The 25,656-nt window shown below is 35.2% G+C and overlaps 2 protein-coding genes across 7 annotated transcripts; one reads left to right on the top strand and one right to left on the bottom strand.

Annotated features, from left to right (window-relative positions):
* The first annotated feature begins 4,825 nt into the window (after positions 1 to 4,825).
* LOC109157395 (putative metallophosphoesterase At3g03305) lies at positions 4,826 to 9,947 on the top strand. 3 transcript variants are annotated; one of them, XM_019305309.1, is made up of 5 exons: positions 4,826 to 5,230; positions 6,357 to 6,598; positions 7,120 to 8,667; positions 9,303 to 9,442; positions 9,641 to 9,947. In XM_019305309.1, exons 1-4 carry the CDS (start codon positions 4,915 to 4,917, stop codon positions 9,417 to 9,419), a joined length of 2,223 nt encoding a protein of 740 aa, XP_019160854.1. In that variant the 5' UTR covers positions 4,826 to 4,914; the 3' UTR covers positions 9,420 to 9,442; positions 9,641 to 9,947. The 3 variants fall into 3 exon arrangements, with proteins under 3 accessions (XP_019160854.1, XP_019160853.1, XP_019160855.1); XM_019305308.1 differs by lacking the exon at positions 9,641 to 9,947 and having other exon boundaries at positions 9,303 to 9,629; XM_019305310.1 differs by lacking the exon at positions 9,641 to 9,947 and having other exon boundaries at positions 4,843 to 5,230; positions 6,346 to 6,598; positions 9,303 to 9,629.
* A 7,272-nt stretch (positions 9,948 to 17,219) lies between these two features.
* On the bottom strand, positions 17,220 to 25,276 carry LOC109157375 (CMP-sialic acid transporter 4-like). Of its 4 annotated transcripts, none has more exons than XM_019305287.1 (15): positions 24,852 to 25,276; positions 24,179 to 24,295; positions 23,736 to 23,792; positions 23,181 to 23,258; positions 22,430 to 22,474; positions 22,043 to 22,102; positions 21,774 to 21,896; positions 20,987 to 21,064; positions 20,490 to 20,559; positions 19,290 to 19,397; positions 18,642 to 18,775; positions 18,387 to 18,466; positions 17,684 to 17,732; positions 17,541 to 17,605; positions 17,220 to 17,278 (listed from the first exon to the last, which is right to left on the bottom strand). In XM_019305287.1, the coding sequence occupies exons 1-14, from the start codon at positions 25,032 to 25,034 to the stop codon at positions 17,555 to 17,557; spliced, it is 1,233 nt and encodes a 410-aa protein (XP_019160832.1). In that variant the 5' UTR covers positions 25,035 to 25,276; the 3' UTR covers positions 17,220 to 17,278; positions 17,541 to 17,554. The 4 variants fall into 4 exon arrangements, with proteins under 4 accessions (XP_019160832.1, XP_019160835.1, XP_019160833.1 ...); XM_019305288.1 differs by having other exon boundaries at positions 17,226 to 17,282; positions 17,543 to 17,605; XM_019305290.1 differs by lacking the exon at positions 24,179 to 24,295.
* Between the last annotated feature and the right edge of the window lie 380 nt (positions 25,277 to 25,656).

Below are 25,656 nucleotides of genomic sequence, written 5' to 3'. Positions count from 1 at the left end.
ATGTCTTCACGAGTGACACCATTTTCTACTAGATTTAGCTTTCCGCGGATTATACCAACATGTCCCCACGCTTCTGGCTTCAAGGAGCATTGGTAGATACATATGGTCCAAGTTGGGGAAGACATATAGGACCTAGTCACTCTTTTATGATCAATATATATATTGGCAGATTAATTATCTTCTGAACTTCCAATTCAGTTTACTTCTTCTGAACTTCTAGTTCAGTCTACCTAGTATGTGGATTCAAATATTGAAGATCAATCATTCATAGAATTTCCCGGCATTCTATAAAATTTGAGCTCTTATCTCCCCCTAATGCCGTGAAATGATCTTCATAAAGTGTGCAGTCAGCGTACCTAATTTATATATTGATCCCTTATCATGGGCTCTAAGGATTTAAATAACAGACGGAGGTTTATAATCAACATATACATGCCCACAAAGGTACGCTATGGTGGTGATATAGGAAAAAGATTGCACACTGTGAATAAAACGCAGATGGGAAATGTTGATTTTATACCACGTACTAGGTTCTAGGGGGGATAATTATGATATGCAGTATGTTAGATTGCGATAACCACAATAGCATATAAAACTGATGTCCCCAACAAGAAAATATATATTTTCCCAAGGCGATGCACTATAGCTCATGTCATACTATAAAATAATATGGGTCTTTAAAGCCTTTAAAAATGTATCTCAACATATGAAGTACCCAGAACATATATGTAATCATCTAAGAGTAACATATATAACCAGATATGAAAGCGTAAATATCAAATGATATTATAAGGGTACACAACAATCATAAGGAAGTTAGAAGCTTGTCAAATAAAATAGATCTTCAAGATCTCCCAAAAATCATTATCCTCAACTTTACATTAGTTCACTCACTGGTTTGGGAATTGCTTTGTGCAAATTCACATGATATAATTCACTCCCTCATTTGCTTCGGGCAAACTGATATGAAATAATTCATTCCCTCGTTTGCTTCGGGCAAACTGATATGATATCATTTTCTTCTATCTTTCAAATTAATAACATATAAATCAATCATATCATGTATGGCATATGTCAAAGATCATTCTTATAAAGGGGTATAGTATACCACCCCTTAAATAACACAGAATTGCACTAAGCCATATTCGGAGAGAGATTTGACATTTGACATTTCAAATTTAGTCAAAAGATGATTATCATAATTTCTTGATAATAGCAATCCTTTCGGGATTGGTATAGGATTTATGTAACAAATAATAATTCAATTTTGAATTAGCAACCAGTCAATCGCATACAAGAGCCATGTTGCATGCATGAGAAAAATTTCCATAAATAAGCATGCAAACTAAGAGAAGTAACTCCGAGAAGTAAACTTCCTCCGAAAAATAAAGTCCAGGAAGTAAACATCATTCAAAAAGTAAAAATTTCTAGGCTTACCACTCCATGTTAAAGCTTAGATGGATAAGCTTAGAGAAGTAAACTTTCAGAATAGTCAATTCGAGTAGTAAAATCACTTTGCACTCATAATCATTTGCATCCAAAAATAACTTTTGGAATATATATACTTCTCGACCATGCAATAAATATTGCAGTCATGAATTAACTTTTCGGGTGCTTCAGGCATAAACTAACTTATGTGATGCTTCAAGCATGAGCTAACTTCTCGGATGCTTCATGCTTCAGGCATGAGCTAACTTTTTCAGCCATGAATAGATTTTCATGCATTACTCAAAACATTATCACGACATCAATCATTTCTTCATCAATACCTCATAATTTCATTATCATCATTTATCACAATATTTGCTTCAGGCAACCTAGAATCATCAAGATGAGATTCATTCTTCGATGACCAAATGCTTTGGTGTGCGGCACGAATGGACAAATGCCCTTCACACCCATATTAATAGCAAACCTGCTTCTGGCTAGAATTTTGCTTAAATGAATTTCGTCGTCCTTAATTATATTGATCATTTTGCTTCTTATTATTTTGAGCTCGAAACTCATACCACACTAGTCATAATCTCGACCGCAACCCCTTATAAAGTTACTCAACTGGGCAACATTATCTGCTTCAGGCACCAGTGCGAGACAACCATACTTGCATTATGATTCTTCATCAACAAATGGTTGCGTTTCTTAGCCACAAGGGGTGCTAAAAATCTACTTATAATGTTTCTCATAATTTGCTATCATATACTGATGCTGGAGTCCAAAATTACTTTGATGAAAAGTTGGCAATGTCTTTTCAATTAAATATTCCTCTAAAACTTCTTGTTTAGAGTTTCACTTTCGAGACTATTTTGTGCATAGTTGAATTATAGTTAATCACTGACTTACATTATAATCTCAAAATTAATTATGAGATTAAACTAGTCAAAATGTGTCTGAAGAAGAACATTTGATGACTTCTGGTCGGGATAGTCCTTCAGGGACTTCCATCAATTCAAGGGGTTCTTTTTCAATCAGATACTCATTTTTAAGATCGTGGTTCAAGTGGTGACGTATGAAAATGGGAGCTTGTGCCTTCTGGGCATCGATGCTCTGTGACTTAGCAAAAAAAAGCTTGGCTCAATTCTTTAGATGCCGAATATATTTTAATATCAAGAGCCCAAGCTAAATAATTGCTTCATTCATAGGTGAGCTCAATAAATTCACATTTGGCAATGGAAGGGGTAATCTACAAAACATATATCATATGTTCTCATATACATTCATAATATCGCTTGTTCATAGCAAAAAATAAGGAATTTGACATCTTCTAGATATAAATCAAACTTTCAGAGATGAAGTCAAAAGTTAAAGTCTGAAAGAACAAATTAACCTTTCGAAAACACACAATAAACCATAAAAATGACCTTTCGAGTATTCAATCTTTCGAATACCATGCTCATATTGCAGCAATATATACAACAAAAATATTTATGTAAATTTAGCAACAACATCTATGCAGTTTGATATGAATGTCCTTATGTGCAGCATATATTATCAACATGGTATACATACATTGTATATACGAAAAATCACTTCTATTTATACAAACATATATATCACATGCTTTCTTCCGATTAAAAAAAAAATCAAAAATCGGCATTTTAAGAATTTGCAAACATATACCACGTGAGTCATATGAACCACCAACAACATTTTAAGAATTTGCAAGCAAAATCAAAATAAAATCAAAATCAAAATAAAATCGGCACATACCACGACATTTTAAGAATTTGCAAGCAAAATCAAAATAAAATCGGCATTTTAAGAACCACCCACATAGTTTTCTTCCGCAGAATCAAAGTAAAATTGAAAACCATATTCAAGAATTTGCAAGCATATATACGAATCATATGAACATGTGCAATATAAAACTATATATTATACGAATCCTATGAACATGCTTGTCCAATATGAAAACATGTATTGTAACAGATCCATGCATACCGTTCACCTAGGAGTATGTTGGCGATTCGTGCTGATAACGTGTTGTAATTTGACCTATCAATTAGCCCAGATCTCGCGTGATAGTTGCACGGTAATAGCTTGGAGATATGCGTGTATAGAGTAGAGAAGTAAAAGAGAAAGGAGAAGAAGAAGAACACATAATGTAGGGCACAACAACCATATCATTTCATTAGCCTTCACTATCAATTTATAGGAATCCATACAACCTTTCATATCCTTAATCATAAACAATGTAATAAGTGGAAGGCAAATGAAGAGACTCAAGATTAATGGCCATAATGAAATATTTATAACAATTCTCTAATTCTACTACCACCTTTTATTCACTCTCGCAAAATTTTGACATTGACATTTTCATTAGACCTACAAGATAAAGATAACAAATAATCAATTGTCACATTACTCACATATTAGAGAGTAGAAATAGAAAGTACATGTACTAGAACTCTAAAATAAAATGTTAGATTTATGTCGTACTACGGAAATACAAGAAGTATAATAATTTTATACGGAGTAATAACTACCACCATATATAGTACGAAGGCTCTGTTTGGTAAACCTAGCTGAAAGTTGAAAAGGAGCTGAAAGCTGAAAAGCTATAAGCTCGGAGCTAAAACTGAAGAGCTGTTAAGCTAGCTGTTATGATTGAAAGTGTTTGGTAAAATTAACTTTTTTATAAGTTGATAAATGTAAAAAGACTAAAAATGATATTTTTCATAAAATTTAAATTAGTTTGTTTACCTATTAAAATTTAACATTTTGTCTTTAAAAGAATTAACATTTAAATTAAAACTATTAGCATAATCATGATCTAACATCTCATAGTGAAGTAGCAATATTGTTGCAAATATAATAATAATAATAATAATAATAATAATAATAATAATAATAATATTTACGGTGAAAGTTGCGGATAAATGAGAAGAGAAAAAGATTTTAATTGGGAAGGGTAAATTATGTCATTTCTTTAAAATAATAAGGATAAAAATGGAAAAAAAAAAGTTAGGAAGCTAGAAGCTTAGTTTGAAAAGCTACGTAAATAAGCTCTTATTTTAAGCTAGGGGCTTATTTTGGGAACATTACCAAATAGAGCTTATAGCTTATTAGTAGCTTAAAATAAGCTATAAGCTCCTAAATAAGCTCCGTCGAGCCGAAGTATTTAACCCAACAGGGTAGTTTAAGTGGAAAATGGGCTCTTTTTGTGAGAGAAAATTTTGGGATAACTAGGATTCGATTTTTACAAGTGACGATTCCTTTTGGACCAGCTTCTGTGCATCCTAGAGCGAACTGAATGGACCTGGACCATTAAACAGATAGAGAAAGACACCAGGAAAGTATTTTAATAGAGCAGTAGGCGTATAGAGTATCGTATTTATTGGAGTGCACATGTCCTCCTTCGCCGTGGCCCTTGTTTGCGGCACCTGAATTCTGAACTGCCGGAATTTGAAGGAGAAAATGGCGCGGGCTATAAAAGCAATTTGGTGCGTAATGCTCACCATCTTCGTATTCAACTCGTGCTTTAGGAGGGCACCCTTCACACTGGCATTGCCTCGAACACAAGGAGGGGCTTCGCTAAACGAAGATGGAAATGGGAGGAGAGCGATGATAGAATTGAAGGGTGGACCGGAGGATGTGGCGTGGGTTGTTCAGCTCTCTGATCTCCACTTTAGCGTACACCATCCAGACAGAGCCCTTGACTTCAAGGCCATCGTGGGACCTGCTCTAGCCATGGTCAACCCTTCCTTGGTCTTCATCACTGGCGACCTTACTGGTAACCACCTTTCATTCATCCCAATAATTTGTCTTCTTTAAATTTTTTTACTTTAATTATCTTAATTTTTTTAATTCACTGTTTGTAAATTTAATAAAAACGCGTTCTTATTAAGGTTTTAAACTTTGAGTAGTTCAATATTGAGCTCCAGAATTGTCATGTTTCTACTGACTTCTAACATGAATGGGGAGGAGGGAATGTTTTCTTGTTCTCTTGGTTTAACAATTAAGCGAGCTTCTGAGAAGGGATAGGAAAAGGGGAGAGATGAATTGGAGAGTCAGTTTGGTAGGCTCATTATAGATCAAAGAAACTAATTGTATTCCATTATCACGTTTCGAGATTCAGAACATAAGAACAAAATCATCAAGGTTGGAGAAGATCTTTGAGAAGCTTTGGTGTATTTAAAAAAAGGGCCTCTTGATTCCGGATAACTTTGATAGTTCATAGTTGTGTGGTTTCGTCTCTTTGGATTTTGAGAATTGGACAGTTTGATATGGATTGGCTTGTTGATAAAGAAAAGGGATTAGAGTTTATAGAGTTTTTATTGGGTAAAGCTCTAGGATCCTACAGCTTTGTGGTGGCATATTTTCAAGACACCTAGGCAGAATCTGATCTGTCTTACATTGTCTGCATGCATAAAAATTAGATGCAAGCATGGGATGTCTGTCTATGTGAGTGCATGTTGTCAGAAGTATACCGAGGTGACCATGACAGAAGGCCTCGTCGTGTAAAGTTGAAGCTTTTTAGTGTTTTTTTTGAAGTATATATACTGGTTATTTGGTTTTCTAGCCACTGGCTATCATTACAAAGCTTGTGCATTTCCACTTTCAGTTTATGGCATTCCTAACATTATCGTATTCAATTCATTCTGGCTGTAGAGACATTAACATATTGCTTGACGGCTTGACAAGGCCATAGTTGCTGGCCCTTTACATGGCTACAGGTTAACAGGTGCATTGCCGAATATATAAAACCAACTGGAAGGAAAACCTCACATAGTCTCTTATATATTACTTTGGTTTGTGTATTCTCCTATGCACCCAATAAAATGAATGCATGGATCATTACTTATTATTTCATACTACCATTGTGTCAAATATTCTTAATTTTTCTAGACTTCTACCAGATGGGAAAAGCAAGGATTTACTAACAATGAAGCAAGATGAAGCGGAATGGGTAGAATATCAGAAAGTGATGGAAGCTGTCATTAAAAGGAGTGGGTTGAAAAGGAGCACTTTTTATGATCTCAGAGGAAATCATGATAATTTTGGTGTGCCAGACACCGGTGGTTCGTTTGATTTTTACTCTAAATATAGCATCAATGGGCAGATGGGAAGAAATGGATCGGTTAACAGTGTCACTGTGCAGGTATGCCATACTTTTTAACTGTCAGTTTCTGCTGTTTTTAACCTCTCTAAGAAAACCAAAAAAAAAAAAAACATAAAAAGAATGATAATTAAGAAAAAAATAAATGAAGAAGAGGAAATGCTAGTTATCTTTAACACCACCAATATTCTTCTTTGTATTATTGCTATTGTCATCATTATTCATGTTCATATCCAGCTTCAAAGATGAATGCAAGAGATTATCAAGCATTTGTATTTTCCATTACCTTGGGCAGTTTTCTTTCTATTGAAGTGTGGGCGAAGTTGGTAAATGTCCATTCTTAGATCTATAAATTCCAAAACTCTAAAAATAATACAGAGCTTCTAAAGAAGAATACTTCTGTATTCTTTATTGGCTCTGCTTATTAATTTTCTGGTTTAAGTTGCTCTCTCAAATATTAATAAATTCATTTGTGATTTTCTTGTTTGATGGCTTCTGGAAATAATTCTAGCAAGATGTCCTTTCAGTATTTTCTAATTGTTTAATGCATGGTTCTCATTCAGACTGGCACACGCAATCTACTTTTTGTTGAGTTTGACAGCACCACGTCTTTAGGATTACGGGGTCCAACTAATTTATTTGGTCATCCAACTGACCAATTGTTATCTGATATAAGCTCTGAACTATCACAATTGGATCCTCTACTTGCAAAACCTATTGTCAAGATTTCACTTGGGCACTTTCCACTCTCCTTTTCTGCAGCAGCTTATTCTAGAAGGACTCTGAAGGACGTGTTTCTGACACACTCCTTGTCAGCTTACTTGTGCGGGCATCTGCACACAAGGTTTGGAAAAAATTTAAAACGGCATCATCAATCAAATCACCATCCCTTGTACTCCCAGCAGTACTTTCAGTTGAATGGACATGGATTACTTGTTGAAAGACCTAAAGATTTTAATCTAACGGGCACTGAAGAATTTTGGGAGTGGGAAATGGGTGATTGGAGGAAGAGTAGAGCTATGCGTATTTTGGCCATTGATAGAGGTTGGATTTCATTTGTAGATATTGACTTCAGACTGGGGGCAAAAAAAACTATTATATTGCCTACATTTCCACTTGACTCTCGCTTTATTTTGGATAAGTCATTTCAGAAGAATGAATCTCAGCCTGTGGATCCTACATTTTACAGTAATGTCAGAGTTCTTGTGTTTTCTTCTACTCCAATTGTATCTGTTGTGGCCAGGATCTATGACTCAAGGCCTGGTAAGCTCATTGTTGTAAAAGATGCTCCTATGAAGAAAAATGGGAATGGCTTATCTAGAGGGGACCTTTATACTTGCCCCTGGAATTTTAAAGCTTTTGAAGATCCATCACCTGAACGATTCTTGTTGCAAATTGAAACAGTTGATATTAGTGGGAGATCAACTTTGAGCGAACTACGACCCTTTTCCATTGTTGGTCAACGTGCTAGGCTCCCATGGAATTGGAAAGAATTTTTTGTTATGGGTTGTCAATGGGATGCTTTATATTACCCAATCTTCTGGTCCTTTTACTTGTTTATCCTATCCATTCTTCTTATTCCGAAAGCCATCTTCTTATTTTCTAGAAAACAATATACTTATAGGACATTCATTTCCAACAAGGGTTTATCAAGTTACATAACATGGATTCTAATGGAGCTATACAGTGTTCCATGGGTGTGGTACTGTATGGTTGGTTACTTGTTTTACCTCATATTATGCCCTTGGCTTTGCGGCCAAGTTCTCATGGAAGTAGAAAGGGGATACATGACATTTCGAGGTTGGGCATTCAGATTCAATACAAGTGAAAAGCTCAAGTTTGTTGGGTTTCCAGATATAATGGTGGTTGTTCTTCCTCATCTTTATTTTGTCGTTTTGCCTGCACTGTTTGTGATTATAGCATGTGCAGCTGAAAGAGGAATATACCGAGACTATCTGCGTGCACTTTCTGGGAAAAAAGATGATTCTGAGAATAAGATTTCTTTTTCATCTACCTGTGGAAGAAATTGTACCTTGATACTTCTCCGTATGCGATGGATTAGGAAAGCTCTAGTGCTGATTTGTTTGGCAATATGTTGGAAGCATTTTATGGTAAGTTTTCGTCCTAATTTATTTGAGACCTTTGAACTTTGCTTTCTCTTTTTAAGTAAGGATATGTTTGTCTGATCCCAGCTAGATTGGCATCAAGGTTCAATTGAGTTGAGTGCCAACCTATTGAAGTCTAATGTCAATATACTTGAGATTCTAGTCAGATTTGTTTTGAAATTTTAGGATATAAAAATGGAGTAATATCCATTTTTCATTTTTAGCTGTTTAAATTCTACCAAAACTAATGGTTGGATTGGAATGGGTAGAGTTACATGATCTAGAATTTTGGGGGAGGGGAGTGTAAGTTAAAATGCTTAAAGATCCCCTTTTTAGTAAAGAGATGGCTGCATTAACTTTCTCATTGGAGCACAAACTAAAAGAGAATGTTATTACTATCAAACTTGGTTTTCAACTGCTTAGCTTTTGGATAGCAAAAGAAGCTAAATAGTCTATTACATATGCAGAAAGTAGGAGTTGTCTTTTCCAAACAACCCCCTCCACTTTGCTTTTCTAACTCTTAGATGCACGATATTCTACTCCCTGCATTTTTTTCTTCCATGTGTTTTCTGGGTCGACTTTGAGTGAAAACAAGTGCCTAATTTTTACCTGGATTATTTATATACTCATTTTTTATGCAGAATTGCAGAGCCCTTTGTAAAGCGTATGAGATGAACCCGTTTATCCATTTCCCAGTTTATAGCCTGGCAGTCCCGCTGTTGTTGGCTTACACAATCCACAAAACCAGCAGAACTTGAGTGGCATCCCGTGTAATTAAGAGGTTTGTCATTGTTGTGTTTTCCAGTTTTTATAATACTGCTGGGAATGGTTTCATATATACATTCATTACCTATATAAAGATTCAAAATACTTATTTGACAAATCCTGATTTGAATGATTGCCCTGGGGCCTGGACATCATTTTACAGTTACTGGGACTACCAAAACAAAACAAACATTATTTCTTTATTTCATGACAGACTTAACTTATCCAACACCTTTCTGGTGATTGGTGGAGGGAGTTTTGACCAAATAAAGTGATGTTCCCAAAACCTGTTTTACAAGGAATTGATCATATTAAAAGGTGATCTTCATCAACAGAGTTAAGCATTTATTCTCATCTTTTCTAGCTCTCTTGGCTGGCTTACTATGGTTGAATTTAAAAGTGAAGATGTGTTCAAAATAAAATGGTGCCCCAAAATAAACTTCTGTAGATGTAATAAAGGAGCAATCCAATGAGGAAAATCTAACAGTTTTTTTCATGGAAAATGCTATATTTATCAGATTTTTGTTTTCTTTTTAAAACCCTATTCGTACAAAAAATTGCCACATGCAAGAAAAGGGAAATGAGTTGGAAGAACTACTCAAAGAAATTTGAGAAATTGGGTTAAAAAGTCTGTAAATCGGGTTGTTTATACTTCGGGAGGTTTGTTCTATGTTTATCAGAAATGCTTGTTTTTTCTGTTCCTCCTTTAATCATTGTTGTGCTCTTAAGTCTTGACTTGGTTGGTTAATGATATTTCCGTTTTCTTTAATTATTATTATTATATTATTTGGTTTTTAGAAACCAAAAGTAGTGATGGTGAAGTGAGTACACAAGAAGACAAAGATGTTTGATTTGGTTTCTATTCACAAATTTAACACACACCCACACACAAATGTTAGTATAGTTTAGGAATGGCAATGGGCGGGGTGGGGATATATCCCCAACCTCACATACCCACCCCATCTCTGCACCTATGCAAGTAATGAAATTTTTACCCAATTTATGCCGGCAAATTATGCTGTGGACTCGTGTCCACAATGCATTGTGGACACGAGTCCAAAATGACGTCATTTTAAGGGAAAACGCGGCCTTCCAGTTAAAAAAAAAAATTGATTTTGTCTCGCCGTTAACGGCGTTATTCGTTTGTGCATTATGAATGTACAGTTATGGAATTATGAATGTACAGTTATAGAATTATGAATGTACATTTATGAAATTATGAATGTAAGTTATGGAATTATGAACACAGAGCTCTGACATTATGAACTTACAATTATGAACATAGAGCTCTAAAATTGTGAACATAGAGCTCTAAAATTGTGAACATAGAGTTTCGAAAATTATGAATTTACAATTATTGAATTATGAATGTACAGTTATGCAATTATGAATGTACAGTTATGGAATTATGAACACAGAGCCATGACATTATGAACTTACAATTATGAACATATAGTGATAAAATTATGAACATATACTCTTATAACAAAGTGGTCTGAATTTTTTATTTTTTTTTTTAAAAAGTGGAAGATAATGATGCCGTTACCGTGTCCATAGCATAACAATTGATTTATGCCCTGCGAGGATTTTATTTTTTTTATTATAAAGAAGGGGATACCCTACATATACACACTACTTGCCTCAACTGAGGTTTGAACCTTTCAGCTCCTACTTAGGGGAACAACTCGATACCAGTGGACCACAAGTCACTGGTCTTGTGAGGATTTTATAGTGCAGATAATATTCAATTCGTAATTTTAATCATTAATGTCACACTTAAATCTAATACAATTTTTATAACTATAATTTCCAATTTTAGCTCGTCAGAGTCTTCATTAATAACTACCAACTTTAATAGGGTGTTTGGTTGAAGGGAATTTAAATTCCCTTCTTATTTAATTCTCACCTAATTTCAAAGATCACAAAATTATCTTGTTTGGTTGAAATGAATTGTAATTCCATGGAATTGTAATTCTATGGAATTGCAATTCCCCCATTTTCATGGAATTAAAATCCCATGTCCCCCTGGGATTTTAATTTCTAGAATTTTAGGAAGAAAAAAAGATAGTGATGAGTCAAAATTATCCATTCTTTTTTTAACCTAAAATTAATGCCTAACAACAACAATGGACATTTTTGACTTTATACTACTTATTTCCTTTCAATTCCCATGTATACCAAACATTGGAATTGAAATTCCCAGTAATTCTATTCCCGTAAACCTAACACTGGAATTTAAATTTCCACTTTATTCCCAGTAATTCATTTCCCATGTAATTGCATTTCCTTTCCCACGTAATTCCCCCTCTCCAGCCAAACGCCCTGTAATATTACATTTACTTCCAACTTCAAGATTTGTGTATCAGATTAGCGTAGTAACAAATATTAGTGAGTTAGGTTCTTGCCTTAATATCCAAAAATATATACAACACTTTAGGATTAGTGCTTCAAATTTTTGAAGATTACATTAGTGCTTTAAATCATTAACGGCAAACTTCATATACCACTAGTTTTGTAATAACAAAAAATAGGGAAAAAGATGAAATAAGCCCCTAAATTTTACACAAATATTTAATTAGACTCTTTTACTTTTAAAAATTGCAGTTAAACTCATCAATAAGTTATTTTCGTGCATCAATGCCCAAGACTCAGTTATTGACCTGTAATGGCAGGTCACTAGGATTCTGCAAGCCTACAACTAAGTGACTAATACCAGCGACGTTCCAACGACTAAAACCGGCGAGCGGTGATTTAGAAACGGTCGGCGGTAGCCTTTTTTAAGAAGGTGACTAGCCGGTCGCCTTCTCTGGTTGAAAAGTCAATCACTAGTTTCCTTCTCCATCAAAGAAGACAACCATCTGCACCTTTTTCAGTAGTGAAAGTGACCAAATGGTCGTCTTCTTCAAAGAACACGAGAAGTCGACCATTTTGTCGCCTTATCCGATGGTCGCCTTCTTCAAAGCCTATCGATGATTGTTTCTTAGTCGCCAGTCGTCAGAGCGTCGTTGGAATTAGTTAGAGTCTCGCGAGAACCTTAGTGACTTGCAATTATAGGTCAATAACTTATTCTTAGGATCTAGTGCATGAAAATAACATGTTCATTAGTTTAATTGCAAGTTTTGAAAGCTCGTTGATCTAATTGACTTTTCGTATAAAATTTAGGGACTTTCTTTTTACCTTTTTTTTCTAAAAATTAATACGTAGACCTGAATACTCTGTGTGTGTATGTGCGTGCGTGTCCTTCGGTCTCCCATCCTTTGCTCCTTGGGACCCCTTGCCTTGTGGTCTCAATCCCTCTTTTACAAGCCTCTATTCAGCTTGGGGCGTACTCCACCTCGTAAGAGGTGGATTTACCTGTATACAGGAAACCACGCTCATCTACTACACTAGGCCGAGTGGTACCCTCCATTGTTGTTGTGTCATCCATATTTTTATTATGTTGGTCAACTTTGGGCCAATAGCGGGACACTAGGTCTTGTTAGGAACATTTTGTTTTAGATTTTGATGATATCAAATGATAGAAATTTTAGTCCCCAATTATTTTATTTTCTAGACTTAGGAATATATATGCTCTATCTGAATGGTACTTCACTACTTCGAGTAGTCACAATTCGGTTCAACAAATCAATCTAAATGGTGACTTGAATGGTCAGGTTTTAATCAGTCTCAATAATTGATTCGAATAGTGACACGAATGGTTACTTTCGAATGGCTCGAGAAGAAGAAGGCTAGAAGACTGAAGATTCGAAAAGTAGAAGACAACAAGACTGAAAGGTTGCAAAGGTCGAAAGGTGGAAGAGCCTACCTTTCGAAGTGATTAGAAGAACAAATGGTAAAGTCAACCATTTGTAACCGAAAGGTTGCAAAAGGTGGAAGGGTGGAAGGACCTACCTTTCGAGGAGTATAAGAGACTAATGGTAAGGTCAATCATTCGTATCCGAGAAGTTTAAGGTTCGAAGTGTTAACCTAGTTAAGTTAACCATTCGAAAGAACTGTTCGAGACATTCTCTGAGCTAACATTTCAAAACCTTAAATACTGAGCGAATGTGTCCAAGGACAAAGTGAGTCCTAGGAACACATCCCAAGAAAGATATTTCCCAAAAATCCTTGACATTTTGTGCTGGGAAAAAAAAAAAGATATGTTCAACGCAATTTCAGTCTTTAACGGCTGGAATGTCTGACAAGCTCACCTACCCTCCGGATTATCCGCTAGTCTCTATACACTTGTTCATAGCCGTTTGAAATTAATTTTTCGTCCAACGAAACTATTTCAACGTGCCTATAAATATCCTCTTCTAAGACTAAAGAAGATGTTGGTTATATTTTTTTAAAATTATCAAGTGTTCAAAAGCTTACAAGTACTTTCATCTAGTAACCAGTGGTTGAGTAAGAGAGACAAGCTACAACGTTAACATCTAGGGTTGGTTCCCATCATTCGGGCATCATTTTGGACTATTAGGGTGATAGTTTGTTCCCTTTGGTTTTCTTGACACGACTCTGAACCCCGGGAGGAGAAGATTCTCTTCTCGCCGACTGAGTAGTTCTTGTAAATCTTGGGATCGTTGGCTACTTGATCCCGTTATAAAATGAATGTGGTTGAGTTGAGAAAATTTTAAGAACACACTTCTCGATGTGGCTTTCATAAACGACAGTAATGATGATTTCATTGGACAAGACTCATCATATAATTGAATAATTGAGGATATTTTAGGGAACGAATACTATAATTAAATAAATGTGACATTGAGTTGCAAGTGTCCTTTCAATCTAAAATAATATGAAACTGTTGAGCTAAAAAATCGTGCCCAAGATACAAGTCTAGGCCCAATAATTGGGCTATTAAAAGATTAACGCATTAGGCCAAGTTTATCTTGAAGAAAATGACTCAAAGAAAGATGAGAAAAGATTTCAAGTATGCTTAATGATGTACGAACTGCTTACAAGACCTCTATTTATATTTGTAGAAGGTTGAGATCCTCGAGAAATGAGTGGTTTCTATGTACCAATCAACCACCACCAACACATGTCAAAAAGCCAACCTACTACGTTCTCCTCACCTCCCGAGCCCTTAGCCACCCCACGAGGGGCTATGATGTCACCCCCCCCCCCCCCCCTCCCTCATTGGCCCTTAGCTGTAGGGGCTAAAAGGCGCTCAATCAAACTCGACAATGGTTGGTGGTGCCTAATCACACCTAGTCGCTCATGGTAACAAGGTGTTAGGTGCCCAGCAGCATTGGGGAGACATGATGTTATGACCCCTCCCCCCACCCCCATTATCCCTCCCCGTAAGGGCTAAAAGGCATTTAACCAATGAAGGATAGCACCCAATAGTGGTTGGTAGTGCCCTTCCACACCTAACCGACCATGGTGGCTGGGGTGCGGGTGCCGAATGGCTCCCCATCCATCTAAGTGGAGAACTCCATGCTCCACCCCATCCTCCTCCCAACTTTGCACCTAAGGACCTTGAATTTTATATCCGTTTTTACTTTTTGACGCATTCCTTTAATTCTTTCTCAATCTTTGTGCCTTGGAATCCTATAGTTTACACCTTTTTTGCATTTTAACCCTTGAAGTCTTCACCTTTGCATTCCAACCCCTAAACCCTCCTCTTTGGCAGAATTCACACTCCAAACCTTCTTCTCTCCTTACTTAGGCCCCTAATCAACTTTGGGCAAATTATACCATGAACCTTGACCAAGGTCCAGCTTGCATTGTAAATCTTGATCCAAAATGACATTTAGATTATGTGTCTGCAGATTATGCGCTTGTAAATAAAGTAAAGACACATAATATGTTAACCACAGGCACATAGCAAGCACATTGATGTAACAAATACACGTGTAGTGTACTCGTTTACAATGTAGGGTCTCGGGCAGTTGAATATGAGGTCAAATGTCCCTAAGCTTAATTCTTATATAGTCCACAGTCCAAAAGTCTCTCTTTACAAGCATTTAATGCGCTATATATAGAAGTTTGGAGGGGACACATGCCGAGCGTCCGACATGCTAGCCACGTGTCTTCCATGCATCGGTTATGATAAAGGCGATCCCTTAATAGTTCCACGTGCCTCGAGATTCTTGACACCCGCGTAAAAATAATGTGATCATACAACGCAATCGAATTGCGCTTCATCTCTAATAGTTGGGTTCGGTGCTCAAGAACAGTCTTCCCGACCATATGTGATCGGGAAAGTCATCCCGGGTGGGAAGCACACCTTCTTCTGGCTAGAGGGACCCATCTCCCGATCAAGCTCGGGTCGGACAAAACATAAGATGATGGGATATGATCGAGAAATTGACCCCTTTGTCCCATGTACAAATACCGAGTACATGTATAATCCCTATCACACATAATATGCAGTTAACATATTATGTGCATGTAATTAACATATTATCTATATCTAGTTAAGAAATTATGTGTCTTCAATTTATTTACATACACATAATTTATTAACTAAAAGCACATAATAATGATAATATGCTAATGCAAACACATTATTTTATACTAGGATCCACAATGCAAAATGGACCATGATACATGGTATAACAATTGTCTATTTTGAGCCCAGACCCCATTCATCCAATCGTTATATTGTGGAACCGTGCCCACCTAGCAAGGTGGACACGGTTCCAAACGACGTCATTTTCATGTGGTTGAGTAACAGTTCTATTAGTGGCACCGTTATCCTTCATAATTTCTATACTGTAGATTCATAATTTCTATACTGTAGATTCATAATTTCTAAACCGTAGATTCATAATTTGAATATAGTAGATTCATAATTTCTATACAGTAGATTCATAATATCTGTACTACAGATTCATAATTTCTAAAATGTATAGTTATCAAATTATGAACATATAGTTTTGTGATTTGTGAATACAGAGTTCAACAATTGGGAATATGAACATCAAAAATTATGAACATATAACTCTATAATTATGAACATATATTTATAAAATTATGAACATATAACTCTATCACATGTTCACAAACATAATACTGTAAATTTATAATTTAAATACAGTAAATTCATAATTTCTAAACTGTGCGATTGCAAAAAGAGAAACGCTATTAACGGCAAGTGAAAAACATTTTTTTTAAAAAAAATAGAACGGCATCATTTTCAACAAAAATTGTGCCCACCTTGCAAGGTGGACATGGTTCCACAGCATAATTTCCATCAATTATTATTAGTATATTATATAAGTGGACTATGATCCATGGTATAACAATTGTCCATTTTTGCCCAGACCCCATTCATCCATCCATTAATATATTATTATATTATTATGAGAGTAAGTAATAAAGGTGAAGATGTAAACTAAAATAGTAATGAACTTCAAATATATTGATATGCTAATATGATCCACTTTGAAAGTGAAAGAATTGTGTTGATAGCGTGATCAAATTTGGAGACAATATGAAAGAAAACATCTTAAACACGACAAAGAAATTGCAATATCATATTTAGATGGTAAATACTGTTGTTGAGTTTACAGCAAATGTATAAGCTAGTTCATCAGTTCATGTAAATGGAAATAATACAGTATTCTACAACTCCATGTTATAATTCACTGGATTTCTATATCTCCCAACACCTAAACACTTCAAAACCCTCATCTCTAACCTTTCTGGAGGGAATAAAAGAATCATTGGTTCATTACATATTGTTTACAAAACATCATGAAAATGGTTAGAATTGCATGTATATATATATATATATATATATATATATATATATATATATATATATATATATATATATATATATATATATATATATATATATATATATATTCTTTTCAGGTCAGTGAATTGCCTGTAATTGACCAGTCACTCTGATGATATATAACCTGCAAGAATTTCAGTTCAAAAGAAAATCTCATAATGCATTGATCTAAAAGATTGATAAGGTTTGAAAAAGTTCCTAATGAATCTAGTTTGGATGGGGTGAAGTTTGCAAATGATCCATATTTACACTAAATTGCAATGGCTACTTCACTAAACATTCATTCATCAGAGCCAGATAAGTGCCAGCAAAAAGGATAAATGCATGATTTGAGATCATATCCATGAGGGTACAAATCATTCTGGAAAGGAAAGATGTGTTTACCCAATAATAACTTCAGCGTGGAAGAAGCGGTGCTCTCTCATCAGGTCCAACGAGATGGCTAGTCTGAAAGATAGCAGCAAAATGTGTGAGGGAAATAAAGAGAGAAGAAGACTTTAGGTGTATAAAAATATATAGTCTCACATCTTCATGTGCTCCAGCATTCATGTTTAAAAAGGATGAATCCTTTGACCTGCAGTAAAGAATGGAACAGTTTATCCCAATTAATGAATGCAGTATCTTACTTAGCAAAGGCAATCAAATCCATAACCAGCTTGGTTGGCGTGAGTGGCCGTGCACTTTCTTCCCTTAAGAGAGGTCGGGAGTTCGAACCCCCTCTCGTATGGAAAAATTAATCTGACCAGCACTTTGTCCCTTAATTGGACCGGCCCGGTGCAAACGGGGATTAGTCTGAGTATGGTACGAGCTTAAAGGTGCCTCCTATAGTTAGGGCCTGTTCAGGACACCTCGTGGTCTGACCAAAAAAAGGCAATCAAATCCATAAGACTGTAAAAGAATTGCACATTTCATTATTTGCCTCTCCATCTATCTTAAATTTTCCAATTAAGTATGCAGCCCAATATATGGTCTTGATATGAAGACTATGCAAAGAATTATTTTAACTCAGCTGAAAGATCTTCATTAAAAGCTCTTTCAAAAACAAAGCAGCATATAGTATGGATACATTAGTAACTTGACACAACCACACAAGGCAAGCATCTTCTAACACCAGTTCATCAAGAAGCTTAACATGTCTATAATATCCCATTAGGATCACAGACCATGATTCACATCATAAAAAGAATGCTGGAAATAAAAATAAAAAAGGAGGCAGAGAAATGGATACCTGAAGTCTTTCTGCGCATCTATGATTTGCAGATCACCATTTTTGTTCTCATCCTTGGCCTTTGATAATGATGAAAAGAACTGAAGAAATAATGTTAACTTTAGATAACATAAATTCAGAAATTTCCAGGGAGGAGGCTATAAAAATTCCAAAAAGAGTGATGAGGTAAACATTTTCTTGTCTTCGAGACTTTTTGAAAATGTAGCAAGAATTGACATTCAGGGGACTAGAAAAGTAAAACCTTCTACTGATTACCTGGTGCATTGAGATAAACACAATAGAGATTCCTAAGATAAAATTCATAGTCAAGGTATGGCCAAATAATAAGGCAGATGCTATTCCAGTAAAAATTGTGGCAACAGTTGATGAATACTTCTTCAGGATTGTATCTACATGATAAATAAATAAATAAATAAAGGACATTAAAGAGATTTAATAAGAATGGGAGGTCATACTCAAGGATTAGCGCTTTCATGTGTGAGAAATTTCAAGAAAATATTTTCTACCTAAAAATATTCATAAACAGCCTATGCAATGAATGAAAAATTGGGGTATTTTTTTTAATAAGAAATATTGAAAAGCAGCAAGGGGGTTGCAAGCCAAGTACATAGACATGCACTAACAAGAAAGACCCATTACAATATTCAGACTAACCCAAACCCAATTTTTTAAAAAGTTGAGATAGAAACTGTTCATGCAAATATTCTAGAAGGCAGAATAAAGGTTGGAGAAAGCAAAAATTCAGATAATCTCATTCATGGAATCATAGCAATCAGTACCTACGGATTCAAACTTCTTACAGACAGTAAAAAAGGATCTACAAGATTTATTTATGAATGAATGTGATGACAGATATCTCAACTTCAATGGATACTGAATGTCTAGAAAATGGTTACCACTTACCAGCATATTTGAAGAAGAAAGAGGACAAGATCCCTTGTGCAGCGTTATTGCAGATTAAAAGCATAGTGGCCCTTGAGTGTCCTTGTAAGATATCCAAGCTATCAGGCCCTGAAAACATTTTAGCCACCATTGAGCAACATATGAAGCAAGAAACTGTATGCATGTGTTTGAATTACCAAATAACCTAAGTAGAATCATGTATCAATGCTGGAGCCTCAAACAAGTGTTAGGACTTGAAAACCCTATAAGAAAAACTGTGTTTGAAGACATTGAAACAAACTAAGAGTAGAATTAAAGTTAGTAATAAGGGCAGGCCTCAAAAGACCTATAGCAAAAACTCAGGATGTAGGGCTCACAGGCTTGAGGTTGAGAGGTTGCTTGTAAGGTTCTCATTAGGAAAGAAGTTTGATGAGCTTGTTAGCAGACCGATCAAAGAGGGTAGGGTAGTTTGAAGTCAAAATGTTTCCTTGGGACAAAGACTCTGTAAACAATAGAAGTAAAAACCAAAAACAAAAAAAAAAAAAAAAAACAAAAAAAAAAAACAAAACAAAACAAAACAAAAAAAAAACAAAACAAAACAAAACAAAACAAAAAACAAAAAAAACAAAAACAAACTGTTTTGCCTAAATCAAGATGGATACAGTGCAATAGTTGGGACCAACGTCGCAATATTACCTATCTTTAAGTAGGTCACTTGGTAGGTGATGCTCTCCACTTTTGGCTCTCCTTTTCCCATGATCAACTTGGACCTTAACAAGTTTCCATATCTTTCACTTGTACAAACATTTCCCATTTATATTTATGGTCCCATTTTAGAGCCTTCTCTTTAGCCTCATTTGTTTGCAAGACCAAAATTCCCAAATGGATGATAAGAATGTTGAAAGAATCTATAACTTGTTTCAATCTCAATTTATAGCTGCACTATCCTATGGACCTATGCAGCTATTATATACAGAATGGAGAAATGAATGCATCCTCTTTAATTTTCAGCTCAGACACAAATTCAGAGAGGCAGAGAAAAGAGAGAGATATCAAAGCTTCATTTATGTTTAAAATGAATTAAGGGAAATCAACATTTTAAATTCAGTTTCTTAAGCTGAAGGGAGGATCTAATCACAAATTTATCATTACTATAAACATAGCATGATGCTAAAATTCACTTTCAATAGAACTTTGTGATGAAAATTTTATCATCTATACCTTTGAAAAGGGCAATTCCAAGTATACCAAGGAAATTGAAGAATGCACCATAGCCATACAAAAATAAATTCTGCAGGAAGAAATAAAACTCTTTACTGCAGCATGTAAAAAGTATCTGAATGACACACCAATCTGGAAAAACTCAGTAAGAGTGTTGATTAGCTACACCTCATGACTATGCAAATGAAAAAATTGAAAGAACAAAGAAAATAGTTGTGACTACAGGAAGCAAAAATACCAAGACTGCATAAATATTATTTTCATGAGATCTTTTAAATGGCTCTAAACTCGATGATGGAGCATATGCATAGTATCATGCACTCAAAGGTCTCAGTGAGAGATCTAACTACGGTACATTGAGTGATGTATCTGATGGAATTATACAGTAATGATCTCATAAAGCAGTTGTACACTTATACTATAACAGAAACTCCCTTTGCTGATTCCTCCCACCAAACAAAAGGCACCAAATAAGAATACAGAAAATCAAATTGCACCTGAAGATAAATGCTTGTGTCAAACTGGCTCTTCAAAGCATACTCATTGTAAACTGAAGCCAACGATGGAACAGTAACCTGGAATTATTACATTATTTCAGTACCCACTCAATTTGTCTAAAGCTTTTATTGAAAGGAAAGATATAAAATTTAGAAAAGAGTAATGTCGAGCAAAAAGGGCACTTTAATGATTAGCAGAAAACAGAATGTGTGCTTTATATTGGAAAATGAAACTTTTGCATTATATTATGCAATCATAAAAAAAATATAATTCAGCAAAGAAACAACAAATTTTATGCATGTGATAGTGATACTCTTTGGACAAGTGTCCAATCCCCCTACTCGTCCATTCTGGTTTTTCAAGGAAAATAATGATGCCTGTATGTTGAGAAATGAGAAGTTCAGTAATAATTTTATTCACAAAATAAGGCCCTGCATACCATACGTCAGTTGGCTATTAATTACTTGAAAACATATTACTGCCTTGAAGCAGATATTCAACAATTAACTTCAAAAAGCTTCCCATCTGGGCGTTCAAATACCCCCTCTAATTATGAGTGGATGTATCTGTCTATAACCTTACTCCTTTACAAAATAGGAATACAAACAAAGCTTTGAGACATGATGCAAGTTGGCATGAAAAGTGCCTGTCTAGCAACTATACATGGAAAATAAGAGAGTAACAACAGAATGACAAAGTATGGAACATTGGAATCATATGTTCTTGCTCACAGGCTGAAATTAAGATACAGAAGCTTCAGAACTAAAAAGATAAGAATATGCTTACAAAAATCAGTGTATACAGGTATGCTCCTGTTGCTACCGGAAGACCTAAAGCTGTAGTGCCAGCTGGCAGAGACCGAAGCTGATTCACGCTAATCCCAATAAGCAAAAGAGCAAGGGCTTCCCACTGTTACAAAGGCAACTATAAAATCAAGAGCTGGTAGCAAGTTAACATGGAAACATAGAAGGCAGAGTGCTTCATAATCTATCATGAATGCAAATTACAATCACTCCCCTTAAGCGGACCAAATATACATGGCTTGCATAGCTCACCTGAATTATGGAAAAGCGTCGTCTCATGATTATCTTTAACAAAACTGCTATAACCAAAACCTGCAAGTTTGACCAGTTATCAGAACAATCTAATACATAACCATCCTTGATGAGAAAAATCAAGATTACATAATGCAAAAACAAAAAATACAGCATCCTCAAATGTAAACCATGATTGAGACATTACAGCATCAGAGGAAGAGAAGCGAAACAAAAATATAAACTATGGACCTACTTTGTTTAAACAACTGAAAAAGAAGAGGTAAAAAAGCATTATTGTTTTACAAGATTGCCGGAGCATCATGATAGAATAGAAACTGGCATCCAATGAGAAAAATGAAAAGCAATCTCACAAAGTTTCCCAACAAACATAAATCATTAAAATACCTTCAGATTACTCAGCATTTTAACTGTTGCAGGGTCAAAATATAGCTGCACAAAAGATAGATACATAATACGAAGGTGCCAGATGAGAATTTAATCTCAAATCACAGTTTAACTCTTTTGAGATTAAATAAAAGAATAACCAATTGACAGAAAAGGAGTAGTTTATTAGTTGAAGCAAGAGCTAGTGTAATCTATGCTAATGCATTCTGGGGGCATGAATATCACAGAAAAAGAAGAGCACAAGGCGCAGAAGTAGACATGGAAGTGGACAATTAAATGAGCTAGTTGCCTTGTTGTATTTGGAATAAACAAGCTGTATTGTGTCTTAAACTTTATATTAGTTGGTAATTAGAATAGTTATGAATTACTATTAGCCTAGGATTCCTTGTAATCAGCCCCTATAAAAGATAAAAAGATAGAATTATTTGGAATAATAGACAGGCAGAAATTTAATCTCAATCCTGGGAATAAGTGAGTTTGGATATCAAGCAAACCCATCTATACTTTCTTGTTCAGCAGCTGTTCTTTAGTTATTTTCTTTATTCTTGAGCATGTGATGGGAGCTTATAACATATGCTTACACACTTCTCTAACATTAACTAGTTACACATAAGACCACATCAAAGTAAAATTTCTACAGGAAAGTCAGCATGGCAATTGTAACTTGTGAATGAAAAGAAACTCAGCAACTGGGTTGCCAGGACCCTTTCACTTTACCCTACAGATGTCCAAGAAAGAATTTTAAACATACCTGCATAATGAATTTCAGATAGTTATTAATAGCATAAAGTAGAGCTGGAACTGCAAGAAGAGCATTGTTGCGAGCTGCCTACAGTCATATAGAGGAAACTGCATTATTTTTTCCACAAGTACCACTGAAAATTTTACCCAAAACATCCAAGTATCCTACTACTAAGCTAGCTATACAGAAAGGAGACTGGAAAATTTTTTAAAAGGAAAAGTCATAGCTTCAACTTCAAAATTGATGCCCACTCAGAACAAAGCCACAGGTAAGCATTAGCCTCTAGATGCAACAACTAATCAACAATAGTAATTGATATGTCACAGATCTCCAGCGTAACATTCCAACAACCATTAATGATGAACACAGAATGTTGAACTATAAAAGTTCACCATGCTTTTAGATAGTGCAAAAAAAAAAAAATAAATAAAAAAAAAAAAAAAAAAATAGTGACGTACATACAAAAATGAGATTACTGGTGCAACTCCTTTCACTCTAGCTTCATTAGTAAAATCTTCTTTTCTCATAAAATACCAAAGAAATTTCAATATTACCAACCCTGACCTGGAAGAATGTTGAAACTGATAAAAGAGACTTTTCCCCAGCTTTCTGTTGTCGAGCCTGAAAATGATGTAACATTTTCTTTTAAAGAAAAAGCAGGAATAGCTGAATACTATATCAGCTCCTGTATAGGCAGAATCAAACCTCAGAACTCAGGAACAACTTAAATATTACCACTGCTTAACAACCTTTAGGTCTATACCCTAAAGAAGAGACTAGACCTGCATACTTCTACAACCACAGTACACATCACATTGAAATGCAATGAAGCCTTCTGGAAATAAGGGCGAAGGGATAAGCCCTATGTCATCCCATGGTGAATTAAATTTCTCAGGCCCCAATACACTTCATTAACATATTAGCCAAAATTAAGTAGTTAGTTCTGGAATTGATGAGAGAATATAGCTCTTCTCATTTAATTAAGTAATCAAAGAATCAAAAAGTACCTGGAGACAGAGCATCACCACAGCAAAGACAACTTTCGTGATCTCAGTCAAAAAATTAACACTAACTGGACTAAACATAAATTTTCCATCCACTTTTGACATAGATACTAGTATAGGCTGCAACAAAGAAAACAAACAATTTAAAAGATTAAAAAACATATGGACATGCATAATTTATTTAACCAGCATTGATATAGCTCCTAACAGTTATAAGAATAAATCTTTATCTTGATGTCACAGATCAATTTTAGTCCAATATGTTGATCTGGATGTGGCTTTTTTGTTCTAGTGGTACTAGTAATAATTCTGATCCTGGTATTTCTAAATATTTTAGTACAATCCCTATCAAGATTGATGATGTTTTAGCAAAAATAGTTCAGTTTGCATCATACCCCAAGTTTTGCAAATTAAGAGTTTGCCAGAATCCAGATTAAAACTTAAAGTTAGCCAAACAAGATCTAGTTCAAAATAAAATCACCATTTCAATAGATATGAAAACTAGGCCAGATCAGATTATGCGAACTGCTAAACATAATTACGCCCTAGGCATTTAACCTGATTGATGAGAATAGTTAGGTGCGCATTACCAAGCAAGAGAGGACCTCAATTAAATACATCAAAAAAAAAAAAAAAAAAAAAAAAAAAGAGTGGCAGCTAAAATTCATTGGTATACCTGCAAGCCCACCAAGATACAATCACCGACGACCAACAAAATGTTAAAGGCGCGGGTTTTCAAGGAGACAACGCTGCGGTGCCGATCATACGCCTTGGACACCGCCCTCGTATTGGGAGACACCCCCAATTTGGAGTGGCAAACACTGCACTCCACCACGCCTCCAACGCCTTTAACATTCATACTCCTCAGCTGCAGGAATCAATCCCAGTCGAAGGAAGAAAATACAGAGAATTGAATTGAGCGAGATAGGGGTGAAACAAGAGTCTTCTTCTTGCCGGGCGGCGTCGCTATGAAATTCACAGAAGTGGGAAACTGTTTCAAGTGCAAATGGGAGCAGGCTTTGATGGCGGAAACGCAAGGTACAGTATTGTAGATACTGTTGAGGTCTCAGCGTCGTTCGCCCGACACGGCGAGGGAATGATAATGATTCCCCATTTCCCCGGGTTTTGTATGCAAAACACAAGTTTAATGACAAAAAAGAAAAACTCTTTTATTCCTTAAACTCTATTAAAATTTATTTGGTGCATGATATTTTATTACGTTTTAACATTTCTTTAATTATAATCTTTTTTTATTCTTGACATTACATTTATAAAATAAAAACAACTTGATTTTAACATTTACGGCTATCGACAAACCTAGCTAAAAGTTAAAAGTTGAAAACTTAAATTAGAAGCTGAAAACTGAAGAGTTATTAAGCTAGCTGATTATGCTTTAAAAGTGTTTGATAAAATTAACTTTTTTGATAAGATGATAAATGTAAAAAGACTAAAAGAGACATCTTTAAATAACTTACACCACG

The sequence above is a fragment of the Ipomoea nil genome, unplaced genomic scaffold (assembly GCF_001879475.1).
Source record: "Ipomoea nil cultivar Tokyo-kokei standard unplaced genomic scaffold, Asagao_1.1 scaffold2779, whole genome shotgun sequence".
NCBI classification, from domain to species: domain Eukaryota; kingdom Viridiplantae; phylum Streptophyta; class Magnoliopsida; order Solanales; family Convolvulaceae; genus Ipomoea; species Ipomoea nil.
The sequence above is the reverse complement of the archived record's forward strand: the minus strand, read 5'-3'. Positions and strand labels throughout refer to the sequence as shown.

What these genes read in the sequence shown, in the direction of transcription:
- LOC109157395 (XM_019305309.1), top strand. Translation starts at nt 4,915, where the DNA reads ATGGCGCGGGCTATAAAAGCAATTTGGTGCGTAATGCTCACCATCTTC. An exon ending in CATCACTGGCGACCTTACTG is followed by an intron (nt 5,231 to 6,356) that starts GTAACCACCTTT and finishes GACTTCTACCAG; the next exon opens with ATGGGAAAAGCAAGGATTTA. An exon ending in TTAACAGTGTCACTGTGCAG is followed by an intron (nt 6,599 to 7,119) that starts GTATGCCATACT and finishes GTTCTCATTCAG; the next exon opens with ACTGGCACACGCAATCTACT.
- LOC109157375 (XM_019305287.1), bottom strand. Translation starts at nt 25,034, where the DNA reads ATGAATGTTAAAGGCGTTGGAGGCGTGGTGGAGTGCAGTGTTTGCCAC. An exon ending in GTATCTTGGTGGGCTTGCAG is followed by an intron (nt 24,296 to 24,851) that starts GTATACCAATGA and finishes TCTTTGTTGCAG; the next exon opens with CCTATACTAGTATCTATGTC. An exon ending in ATCTGAAATTCATTATGCAG is followed by an intron (nt 22,475 to 23,180) that starts GTATGTTTAAAA and finishes TCTTTTGTGCAG; the next exon opens with CTATATTTTGACCCTGCAAC.